At 49.6% G+C, this 12816-nt stretch overlaps 1 protein-coding gene across 4 annotated transcripts in view; it reads left to right on the forward strand.

Annotated features, from left to right (window-relative positions):
* PRKCE (protein kinase C epsilon) overlaps window positions 1-12816 on the forward strand; it is a 525000-nt gene that overhangs the window by 36462 nt on the left and 475722 nt on the right. Inside the window, exon 1 of one of the 4 annotated variants that reach the window (XM_025465791.3) lies at window positions 1336-2010. The exons of 1 other annotated variant lie outside the window; for it this stretch is intronic. In XM_025465791.3, the coding sequence (XP_025321576.1) occupies window positions 1663-2010 (348 nt within the window). In that variant the 5' untranslated portion in view covers window positions 1336-1662. Of the gene's footprint in view, window positions 1-1335; window positions 2011-12816 lie in introns of those variants that run through there. 2 more of the 4 variants (XM_035695928.2, XM_025465795.3) reach the window with 2 other exon arrangements.

Raw genomic sequence — 12816 nt, forward strand, 5'->3', positions numbered from 1 at the left:
CATAAACAAACGCGGACGCAGCCGAGGTCCTCTCCCAAGCTTTCACTTGTCAACAAGTTCCCGCGGCCCGGCAAGTCCAGGACGGGTCCAGGACGGGTCCCCCCGGGGCGACGGCGCCCCCGCCCCCCAAGCAGGGGGACGACCCTCCCCGCCTCCCCTCCCCCGCCGCGGGGGAGCCGAGCGCCCCGGGCCCGCGGGACGCACCGACGGGCCAGCACGCCCCAGCCCGGGGCCGGGGGGCTCCCGGGTCTCCTCCGCAGGCCGCCCCCCGCCCCCCGCCCCCGGGGTCTGCAGCCCGGCAGCCGGGCTCGGTCGCGGAGCCCCGGGGAGATGCGCGGGCCGCCGGCCTCGGGGCGGGGAGCGCAGACCCGGCGTCCGCAGCCCGCAGCCGCCCCCCCCCCGCGGCGCCCGCCCCCCGGCCCCCGCCCGGCCCCCGCCCGCCGCCGCCACCCGGCCGGCTCGCCCTCTCCGCGGCGGCCTCTCCTCGGCTCACTTTTCCCGTATTGCTCCCCCAACAGGCAAAACTTTCTATTTCCCCAAACACAGGAGCGCGCGCGCGTGCACACACACACACACACACACACACACACACACACTGACGTCTTTTGCGCATTTCCTGCATTAGAGGGAGGGAGACTGGCTCGCACACCGACGGAGGGAGAGGAGACCGCGGGGGAGCGCGGGCGGGCGGCGAGCGAGCGGCAGCCGAGAGCGGGGACGCGGGGAGCGCGGCGGGCGGGCGCCGGCGCCCGGGAGGTGGGGCCGCGCCGAGTCGCAGTCCCGGCCCCGCCGCCGCCGCCGCCGCCGCCGCCGCCGCCGCCGCCGCCGCGCTGCGCACCGCCCGGTGCCGGCCTGCGCCCCAGCCCGCGCGGCGGCCGTCCCGACCCCGACCCCGACCCCGAGCCCGACCCCGAGCCCGAGCCCGAGCCCGCGCGGGGCTGAGGTTCCGGGCTCCCGGCGCCTCCCGATCGCCGCTTCGCCTCGCCTCGCCTCGCCTCGCCTCGCCTCGCCCCGGAGGAGGCGGCCGCGCCGGCCGTGCGGCTTGTGGATTCTTAAAAAAAAAAACTGGCTCCGAGGAGGACCATTTCCTCTCGACATGCATCCCTCCGGATAGACTGAACATCCCTCGACCCACCCCCCGCCCCGCGCGGCCAGAGGCAGGCGCTGGGTGTGCGAAGAGGATCCGGGTTGAAATCTGCGCCCCCGGCTCTCGTCCCCGCCCCGTCCCACGCCCCCCTCCCCCTCCCGGAGTCGAAATTTCCCGGGGATTATGTTTCGGAAAGGTAGGTGAGCGCCGGGCGCGGCGCCCGCGTCCCCGCAGCCCGAGCCGGGAGCCAGCGAGGCGGCGCCACAGCCCCCGCGGCGCGCAGCGCGGCCGGCAGCTCGGTCCCCTCCGGGAGGCGCTGCGGGGGGCGGGGGGGAGAGGCTCGCTCCGCACGCGGACGTCCCCCGGCTCTCCCCCCCTCCCTGCTTTCCGTTAGGAACCCGGCGAGGAAATACATGCTCCCGCCGAGGACCGCCCGCGCCCGGGCGCAGCGCTCCCAGGTGTAGGGGGAGAGCGGGGTGGGGCGCAGGGGACCCTGCGAGCGCCGGGGCGTCGGCTCTTCACTCCTGCCCTCGGGGCGGACGGAGGGACCCCGGCCCCCGCTGCCCGCCCCGACCATGGTAGTGTTCAATGGCCTCCTTAAGATCAAAATCTGCGAGGCCGTGAGCTTGAAGCCCACAGCCTGGTCGCTGCGCCATGCGGTGGGACCCCGGCCGCAGACTTTCCTCCTCGACCCCTACATCGCCCTCAACGTGGACGACTCGCGCATCGGCCAGACGGCCACCAAGCAGAAGACCAACAGCCCGGCCTGGCACGACGAGTTCGTCACCGATGTGTGCAACGGGCGCAAGATCGAGCTGGCCGTCTTCCACGATGCCCCCATCGGCTACGACGACTTCGTGGCCAACTGCACCATCCAGTTCGAGGAGCTGCTGCAGAACGGGAGCCGGCACTTCGAGGACTGGGTGAGTCCGGGCGCCTCCCGGGCCAGGAGCCCAGCTCGGGGGGCCGCGGGGATGCGCCCACGGCCTTGGCACTGGTCACGGGGCGCCGAGACTTCTTGCCATCTGGGCTGTGTGTGTGCGTGCGTGTGTGTGTGTGTGTGTGTGATGTGTCTCAGCTGCCTTGGGGAAGCATACTCCATTTCGTCGTAGTTGAGAAGTAGGCACTGGAGCCACGGAGACCAGACTTGCAGAGAGAGTAAGGCCCTCTAGCCCCCTTCAGACAATGGGCGCTCCCGGGAGCTTGCAAGCTGCGAGAGCCCCCGGCCCTGGTGCCCAAGGTTGGCGGAGGAGCCGGCGCCTTCCGCAGGCGCGTGGTGGGCTGGCTGCGTGTGTGATTGTGTGTGGGTGGGTTCCTCCGTCCTTGGAGAGGCACGTGGAGCCCTGGACTGAAGGCTCCTTGCACGTCCTGGCTTTGTCCTGCGCAGCAGCGGAGCGAGGGAGCTGCTTTATTTTTCCCTCCGGGAGGAAGCTAGCTTGCTTCGTCGATTCTGTTGCACGGTGGTTAGCTCATCTTCTGACATACGGGGAGAAAAACGTGTTCCTCTCTAGGATCCCTCCTGCAGGGTCCCAGCAACATAAGCCAAGCTGGTTTTGCCCCCATGCATCGCCCATGCATCCAGAATGAGTGTTGTGTTTTAAAAATGGTGCTGCTTGCAAGAAACTGGAAGTCGGTCGGTGCCTTGAATCCTACTTCAAGTTATTCGATTTCCCTGTTTTGATTTTCAGGATACTGTGCAATGAGATACTACCGCTAAGTCTGACATTGACTTAATTGATGACACTGTCAAAATATTAGGGACTTGGGAATGGGCCTTCCTTGTCCAAGTACTGTAAACCAAAGGCGCTAAACCTTGGCACCCAAAGAAGCAGGGAGAACCACCCTTCTTTTAGCTCTTTTTGAAAGGAAGGTGTTAAATTAGGAAATGGATTTCGGTGTTTTCTGATTTGCTACGTGTTTCCAACAAGAGCAGGTGTGGCCCTGGGTACATATGTTTTCAGGTTTCTTCGCTCTACATGAAAAGAGGTATCTGGTCCTCATGGAGAAACATAGAGGAATCCCCTTATAATTATTGAAAACAGACCACTTCATGATTGTCCTAGGGTCAGAGGTCGCGTATGAACCACGTTGGCATGTCACCTTACATATTTTGTAAAAGGAAATGGAGTTTTAGACAAAAATAGGAAAAAGTCTCCTCTCATTATGCTCACACTGTGATGTAGTCTGCCCCAAAACCATGGTTACGGGGCTTACAGGGAAGCCTCAACTAACCATACCGAGTACAGCCCTGGGAGATTTGTGGCTTACACTTTGGGGAGCAGAATTATGGAATTCCAAAGAACACAGTGCCATTGCACCCCATTCCATTCATCGATGCCCCTTCCTTCTACTGGCCCCCCACCACTGGAGTTCCCACTCACTCCTCATCTCCTTTCCATATATAGGCTCTTTGACTCAGGAAAAGTAGTGCCTCTCTGAGGGGGAGCTTAAGGGATGACCAGTTTCAGGGCCAGACCTTAACACTAAAAATTGTGGTTTTTAAGTTGTTTTAGAACAGGAAGAGGACAGAAAAAAAACACGGGTATAGTAGAGAGACCACGGGGCCTTTACCACGTATGCAGATGAGGAAGATAGAGTGGGGCAGAGAGAGCAGATGGGATGAACAGTAAGGTGGCTCTAGCCACAGAACGTATCTTGGTTGGAGGGAGAGGTGTCTATGTGTCTCTGGTGATGCTTTGCTGGGGCCTGCCCAGACCCTGCATGCATTAGGGCACCATCCCCACTTTTGAGCACTTGGAGTGAAGCATGCTGTGGGCACCGGCCTTGCCTTGTCATTATTCTCTAAGGTGCTCAGATTCATGACTTGGCCCTAGCCTGGATCACCTAGTGCAGAGGCATGTTTTAGAGACAAGGACATTGAGTGTCAGAGAAGCCAAGTGGGTACCCAAGGTCACATGCAAGCATGAGGGGACTGGAAGTAGAGCCCACACCTCCTATTGCCCATGGCTTGCCAGGGGGATGAGAACTGGGCCCCCCTGGCCCTCCCAGTCTGTTCCCTGCAGATTCATGTGCTGTGTCCCTGAGGTTTTCATTGTACACAGTAATTTAAAGTGCTTTCAAAATCATTTCTCTTTTGTCTCATAGCAAGTGTGAATTAGGTACAGCAGGTATTAGATTTAAACAAAACAAAACAAAACAAAAAAGAACAACTTGGAACTACAAAGAGGCCAAAGTCACAAGATGAATTGAGTAGTGGAGCTGGTTCTATTTGCTCACCTAGTGTTGGTTTCACTAAAAGATGCTGGGGGTTGGAGGTGGGGGTGGAGGTAGGGGGCAGGGGAATTGGGGATGGGGGTGGCGATGCATCCGCAGAGGTGACTGGCCCTTGGAAATGGACAGGTTCACTTGGGCTGACAGAAATCACCTTTCCCATTCCTGTCACTGAGGGGACACCCACAGAATCATACCTTTGGGCAGCATTTCCCAGGCTCAGGGGCTCTGTGCTTTTTACCTGGCAGGGGTGAAGAGATACCCTTTCTCGGGTGTGGCTAAGAAATCTGGCCTGAAGTAAGGAGATGCAGAGGGCCTGGAGCAGCTGCTTCTCTCATTGATGCGGACCGTTTCATTCAACTGCCCCATGAATTCACGGGTACTCACCCAGTTCCTGTTTCGTGCTCAGACCCAAGCAGGGAAGTTTAGCACTCTAGGCAGCCCAGAGGTAAAAGAGATTGGGTGACTCTCAGGGGCCTTCCATTTCATTAGGGAAGTGCCACTAAATAGATACATGTAGACACTCAAGTAGCAGTTAGGCTCTAAATGAGTGGGACCATAAGGATGTTACATGAATTCAAAAAGGGCTGGAAGAAACTGGAGCGTTCCTGGAAAGAGGCATAAATTGGGCATGAGATGGTGGGTAACATTTAAAGAGATATTTGCAGGGATGCCTGGGTGGCTCAATGGTTGAGTGTCTGCCTTTGGCTCAGGTTGTGATCCCGGGGTCCTGGGATCGAGTCCCACATCGGGCTCCCCACGGGGAGACTGCTTCTCCCTCTGCCTATGTTTCTGCCTCCCTCTCTGTGTCTCTCATCAGTAAATAAATACAATCTTAAAAAAAAAAAAAAAAGAGGTACTTCTAAGAGGAGACAGCTTTCTGTGGACACAAACAGACACCCCTGGAATAAAGGCAGGGGATGCCTGTGGTGAGGCTTGGGGAGATAAAGAAGCATGGTTGAAACTGGGGTTCCCCATCAGCAAGGACCAGGCTAGGATGAAATTTCCCAAATTTAAGACTTTTATCTGAGTACCATCTGTGCTATTATGTACTTACAATTTTTAAACATTGATTCTCTTATTTGCCACTTAAGCCCCAGTATTCATGAAAGCATCAGTTGGGATGCTGTAGTTACAACATTTCTTCCTTCACATTAAAATAAACAAATAGCCTTTTAACATAAAAAGGAAGGACTTTCATCTCAGGTGCCTCTTAAACTCATCAGCCTTTATGGGGGCCACACCTGGGAAACACAGGAGAACGAGAAAGTTTAGAAAACTCAGGTGGATTCTAGAATGTTTAATAGCCAGGCTGAGATAATTATTCTCCAGATAATGAGAGACGTATCAGTTGTGATGACAAAGGGGGTTGTTTTAGAGAAAGCTCATTACAGAGAGACAGAAAGATCTGGCTTGTACTAAAAGCCGAATGCCATTAAACACTCTTGCTGCCGCTCATTTTCCAGCAATGAGATATATAATGCTGCTCTGACTTGAGTGTGCATCAGAATCACTAGGGGAGGGTGCTAAAAATATAGATCTGCCTGCCACCTTCAGAGCTTTTCATTCTGGAGTTTAGGACAGGCGCTAGGAATCCTTATTTGTAACACGCGGTCCCGGAGAGAATTGGACCATGCTTGGAGAAACAGGAGTAGAATAGAACTTGTGGGCCGGGGAGGGCTCTGGGTCATTAATGTATCAAGACTTCGTACGCAGAGATGGCCTGAAATTTTACAGTAGACCTTTGTAATTCCTTAAACCAGATTTATAAGCATAGTGGGGTAAATGAGACGTATTGGGACTTATTAGAGGCAGAGGCCCCGTGTACACTGGATGGAGCTGCTTTGCGCTTAGGACAGATGGTGGGAACGTGGAGGATGGCAGAGAGGGTACGTGGAGCAAGCACGCGACAGCTGGCTGCTCCCGCTCAGTCTGGAGTTGGCTGTGTGGTCACCTCACTAGTGTATATACTGAGCTCTGCTCTCCCCTGTAACACTACCCCAAAGCCATCTTTTGGTTTGTGTCACTCCCATGCTTGATCTTGTAGAGGAGCCACTCATAATGCAGTGGTAATGACTGTCATTCTCTGAGACATGGGTCAGCCCAGTGCTTAAGGGCAGAGCTCTGAAGCCAAACTCCTTGGGTTTTTTTTTTTTTTTAATTTTTAAAAAAATATTTAATTTATCTATTCATGAGAGACACAGAGACAGAGACAGAGGCAGAGGGAGAAGCAGGATCCCTGTGAGGAGTCTGATGTGGGACTTGATCCCAGGACCCCGGGATCACGCCCTGAGCTGAAGGCAGACGCTCAACCACTGAGCCACCCAGGTGCTCCAACCCCTTGGGTTTGATTCCTGCATCTGCCACCAACCATTGTGATCTTTAGAGAGCTGTTTGACCCGTGTTTCTGTTTCTTCCTCTGTAAGGAATGAGTGATGGTAAACGTATCTACCTCTAACAAAAAGGGTTTTGGGGGAGATGAAAAGTTACTACTACATGGAAAACGCACAGACCAATGCCTGCCCTCAGCAAGAACTCAGTGAATGTTTAGTCTCTCCAGTTATTTTTGTGTCCTCTAAACCTACCATGGGACTGGCCCTGAAGAGAGTCTTTCTAGATTTGGTTATTATACAGGACCCAAAGAAGCCAGTTTTAAATCATCTCCAAAATGTTTCTTTTCCGTTGGGTAGTGTCACTTGGCCAGGAATGGCATGCTAGTGTTTCTGTTTCCGATTTCCCAGAGAGCCTCACTGAAAAGGTTTCTCGAAATTATCCCATCCTGCTGACCCTGTGAGATCGGCCTGCACTGTTTTTGAACAGGTAAGGTTCAGGGACTGGTATTCATTGTTGGCCCCAGAATCCCTTGGGGGAGATTGTTACACGGCCAAAGCCAAGCTCTGTTAGTCCAGATACTGATGCTCTGGGCGGAGCCCATGGGCATTGCTGAGGCCCCTACTGAGTCTCACCCTGAGCGGGGCTAGGGTACACGTTGATATATGCTGCCTGAAGGCCTATCTCTATATCAGGACTTCTGTATAGGGAAATCTTAGAAGATCCCTGAAAACTTTTATTATCATTTAAATGGAGCAAGGTAGGGTCTAGAAAGGGATATGGAAGGACTGGGAATGGTCAGAGGTCCCTTTGCATGCACCTACCCTTTGAATTTGTCCACCAGCAGCTGAGGTTCCAGGATCTCTCTACACTTAACCCCCTACAGAGTCCTGTAATACTTATCATCTAATTAAATATAACTCCCCTTGGTATGTGATTGGTTATTTAACAACTACCTTGGGGGTTAGTTCTTGCCCCAGTGCTATCATGGAAAGCCACTTGGCACTGGGGCTCTGTAGTCAAAGGGCCTTCGGTCTCCTGGGCAGTCAGACCTTGTTGCTCTGTCCTGTTTCTCCTTCTCTGTGTCTTTGACCAGCAGCAGATTGAGTGATTAATTGAGACCCTCAGGTCCCTACCTCTTCACTGCCCACCCCCTCAGATCTGTGGGTTCTAACTGTAGGATGCATCTACCACTCTTGAGGCATGTGACTTAGGCTCTTTATGCCTGTTTCTTCATCTGTAAAATGGGAATGTAATAGTTCTTATAATCATATGACAACCTCTTCCAGTTGTTGTGAGAAATAAGGGAATCTATGTAAAGTTCTTAGCAAAGGGCCAGGCTACTGTATATTTTAACAATTTTATTAATATTTGAAGAGTTATAGGTGTGGATTCATAGTTTGAGAATCTTAAATCAGAACATATGGTCCAGCGATATTTTTCTCTTTGATTTATGAATGTATTTATATGAAAAGTCTCACGTAGTCTAAAAATAAAGTTAATTTAGTTACATTTAACAATTGCCTTTTTGAAAATATTAGAATCCACTTGAAATGAGATTGTTTTGAAAAGTCTAGGAATTGTGTGGCCACTGTAGTCAAAGGTTAATTATTTATTGAAGCATATGACCAATTGAAAATAGGGACATTTGGGAGCTGCTGTTTTGGTTTTACTGTACCAGTTTCATCTAGTTTCATGGATTTAAATACATTCTCAAATGCTGTTGCCTCCAAATTCCTAGTTCCAACCCATATGGGTATAGCTTCAGAACTCATATATGTGACTGACTTCTAGTCATTGTCATTTGTGCAAGGGCATCTCAAACTCTGTTATATCAAAAACTGTAATCTGATGTCCCTCCCTTCCAGTTGAAGCCTCTCATTGTCTTCCCCGTCTCAAGACATGGCAAATGCATCCTTCTGGTTGCCCAGGCCAGAAACTGTGAGAAGCCATTCTTGATGCCTGTCGTTCTCACACCCCCATATCCAGTCCCACAGCAGCATCTGTTATCTTCAAAATATATTCCAGATCTGATCATCTTTGCATATCTCTGCTGATATCACTCTGGTCCAAGATCTTATCATCTCATACCTGGATTATTTCAACAGCCTCCTCTCTGGTTTCCTGCTGCCCCAGCTTCACCAGTGTATGTCACTCAGTTCACACATCTTCTTGGTAGAAACCCATGTCCTTACAATCTACATAACCACCATGGTCAGGCTCCTGTTATGACCTCGCTGACCCTACATCTCCAGCTACTCTTCCCCTGCACTCCTTCCCCAGCCTTATTGACCCCCTTGCCACCCTTCAATGTATTTACTGTATTCCTCCCTCAGTCTTTGCACTGGCTGTTCCATCTTTCCGGAATGTTCCTTTCCTAGGCACCCTCATGGTTCAAGTTCTCAAATATTACATTCTCAGTAAGGCTCTTTCTGGTCATCCTATTTAAAATTTCACCCTTCTCCTTGATCCTTTATATACTCCTTTCCTGCTTTAGTTTTACTCTTTAGCTCTTATCTATATCTTCTATATTTTTCTTATTTATCTTTATTATCTCTAGCACCAAAACAGAGTTTCTATAAACACACAGGTGTTTGTTCACTTGGTACCCCAGACAGTTCCTGGTTCCTTGTTGAATGAGTGAATGAATTTAAGTAAACAAGTGTGTGTTCCCTTAGCACCTACTGTGGTTAAGACTAAAGTTGTGTGCAGTATCATTCCTGCCTCCAAGGAGTATGAATTCTAGCTGGGAAGATCAGTATGGTAAGCAGTTGAAGGAATCCCCTAGAAAGTCTTTCTGTACAGTTGAAAGAAGTGAGGAAAAGGCAGAAGAATAGGATATTTTATTTTACAAAGATCTGTAGGATTCCTTGAAAATGTGCATATGGGGTAACGCCTATTATTTCCACGAGGCAATTTGCATTAAGCTGAAGAAGCAAGCCTAAGGTTTCTTTTTTTTTTTTTTTAATTTAAGTTCAGTTTGCCAACATATAGTATAATACCCAGTGCTCATCTCATCATGTGCCCTCCTTAATGACCGTCAGCTGGGTGACGGGCATGAAGTCTGAGGTTTCTAAGGGTAGGAACTGTAAATGCTCTGGATGCCCAGGGTCTGTGCAAGGTCCTTTGGGAAAGGGAGAAGAAAAAGGCCCACTTGTCCTTCCTTTGTAGAGTTTAAAATCAAGTTTAAATTCTCATAAGGTCTTTAGATACAAAACCCTCTGTAATTGACAGCAACAAGAAATGAAATTTTAAATTCCAGTGCCCGAACTCCAGAGCTGGAGCTCATTGAAGCATATTTAGACAAAGCTTCCAGGGCTTTCACTTAGACTAAAAGAACTCCAGAGCAGGCCCGCAGTATTTTACATAAATAAAAGCTACACTTGGCAAAACATTATATTTCTCTCCAAGTTCCTCCGGGTATATATGTGCTGGTTAAGTAATTACAATCTATTATAATGCTAATCAGCAGGATCGCACCTGTTTGGAATCTAGTTTTCTGGCAGAAACCATGTGAAGTGGCCAAAAGTCTGTACTGTGCCGGGATTTCAGAGGGGACCAAGCACACTGTTGTCACTTCAGCTTGCCTGCCATGAAACAGAATGGAAACTCCAGAGGGAAGATGATTGAGCCCCATAATATCATGCCTGGAAGAAAGAGGAGAGGCAGTCTCTTACAGAATCCAAGCACAGAAATGAGAACCTCCCCTGCCCCACCCCCTCCCTGTCGTCCCCTCTACTTCACCTTGAAGTCTCAGAGAGGTAGATTTTTAAGCTAGTGAAAAAGTCATCTGTATTTGTCAGCAAAGAGTAAACTCATTGAGCCAATGACCCCAAGAGGTAGATCAGATTAAGAATATTATCAGGTTCAAGAAGGATTTAGGAAAATCATGGCAGGTGAATCTGTTTTTATTATTGAGGAAACACATAGACTTTGATTTTGCTTATGTCCTTCTTGAGTAGATTTTTCTGTTTTCAGATTATAGTATCTCTTAATGCCAGTTATCTTGCCCCAGCCAGATGTGAGCATCTTGTGAGAAGTGTCTTCCTCCCAGGGGCTCACTAAGTAGAGTATGAGCTACTCGGGAAGTACATGTAGCCAATCACTCCTCTGTTGGTTGAATAAAAGGCTGCCTTTGGGGTCTGTCTTGTAAAAGGTCACATAGGCAGCACTCTTTAATCAGACTTAGATTCTACTCTTTGTAGAAGTTCACCATCCAGTACAGTACTGAAAAGAAAGATGGCAGAACTCAAAAATTCTAACCAGTGGACAAAGTGGTTTGTTAATTCATTGCCCCAGCCATCCTTTCATCCATTTAGCAAATATTCATTGAATACCTTATATGCCAGGTGCCATGCCAGGAGCTGTACTCATGGTATAGTCTGGTAGGAGACACAATACTAATCAATAAGTTACATAAATATTCTGGTGTATAAATTAATTAAGAAGGAGAGCTCATCACAAGGCTTTCTGAGCCTGAGAACACCTAGACTTCACCTCTTTAGAGTTGGATTGCCTAATACTTCTCCCCACCCCCGAGGAAATTTATTGACTAGGGGGTCAATTACCTCTCCTGTTAATCAGTGGTGTTGGACCTTAGATTTGACATGTGTGAAAGCAGGAGGTAGCATAGATCTAGACACCCTTATGTAAGGCCTCTGTTAACAATGACTCTGACTGACTTGGCTGTCTGCATTTTGGGCCTTGACGTTGCTCGACCTAGCACTTGATGATATTTTATCTTTATTGTTTTTCATGAAGCTGAGTCTTGTATCTCTGAAAAACTGTCAGCTTCTACTTTTTTCCCTCCTTATCTTTCTTTATTACTGTGATCAAAATCACAAAGCCATTTCTGATAGCTTGCTTCCTTACCTAGTGTTCAAGGCCCACAAAAAGACATTTATTATTTACTTGTTTGTTTAGAGGGGTGAGGGGCAGAGGGAAAGGGTGAGAGAGAATCTTACACAGGCTCCTGTACAGTGGGTGTGGACATGAGGTGAATTCTCCAGGGAATTCCCAGTGTTGATCTCCATGGGGCTTGATCTTACGACCCTGAGATCATGACCTGAGCCGAAATCAAGAGTCCAACACTTAACCAACTGAGCCACCCTGGCACCCCTTCGTTTATTTATTTATTTTTAAGATTTTATTTATTCATGAGAGAGAGAGAGAGAGAGGGAGAGGCAGAGACAGGCAGAGAGAGAAGCAGGCTCCATGCAGGGAGCCCGACGTGGGACTCGATCCTGGATCCCCAGGATCAGGTCTTAGGCTGAAGGCAGATGCTCAACCACTGAGCCACCCAGGCGTCCCACATTTATTTTTTTAACGGAGCCCTCTGTCCAAATCTTTGAGCCACTCAAAGGATATTGTAAAAACAAGCAAGCAGAATTTCTGGAACTCAGGGCCTATGAATCCATCTCCCTACCTTTTAGATGGATGATTATCTAAACCATTTTGGGCCACTGAGAGAATCCTCAGTCAGCCACTGAGGATGGAACATGTAATTGACCAGTATTTGCCAGACTATCTTTCAAAGAGTGGGAGTCTTCTAATATTCTCAGGTTGCTGTGATCAAAAAGGTTGGGAAATGTTGCAGAGTCAAATGCACATTAGTCTATTAAAGACTCCAAGATGGCCTATAGCAAAGGGATTTGTACACCTCTGTGTGTGTAATCACACGTTCCCCAAACTGAGTCATCATAGAATGCTGTTATTTGTGAAAAATTATTAGCACCATAGAACTAGTGTTTTGTGGATATATTTTGAAAAACATTATAATTAGAAAAAAGAAGGAAAGGACCTTTCTCAAGTGGGCCATTTGGGGATTTGAGATTAACACCCTTTTATGAAACAGTGAAGTTGAAGAACTGTGGGAATTCACTGGAGAGGAAGATTAATGTGGATTCTACTAGTTGGCAAAAGCTTCCTCATAAAATTTTGAGCCAGGCCTTGTAGAATATGGAATCTGAATAGACAGGGAAAGGAGCCCCTCTAAATTGGAAGAAGAGCATAAAAAATGTTGGGCAAGCAGTTTTTGGCATTTTGGGTGATGAGGGCAGTCAGAAAACCAGTGAGATTAAAGCAGGAATGCAGTCTAAAAATAATTGCTTCTTTAAAACACACACACACACACACACACACACACACACACACACACACACAAAACA

The sequence above is a fragment of the Canis lupus genome, chromosome 10, assembly GCF_003254725.2.
Source record: "Canis lupus dingo isolate Sandy chromosome 10, ASM325472v2, whole genome shotgun sequence".
Lineage (NCBI taxonomy): Eukaryota > Metazoa > Chordata > Mammalia > Carnivora > Canidae > Canis > Canis lupus.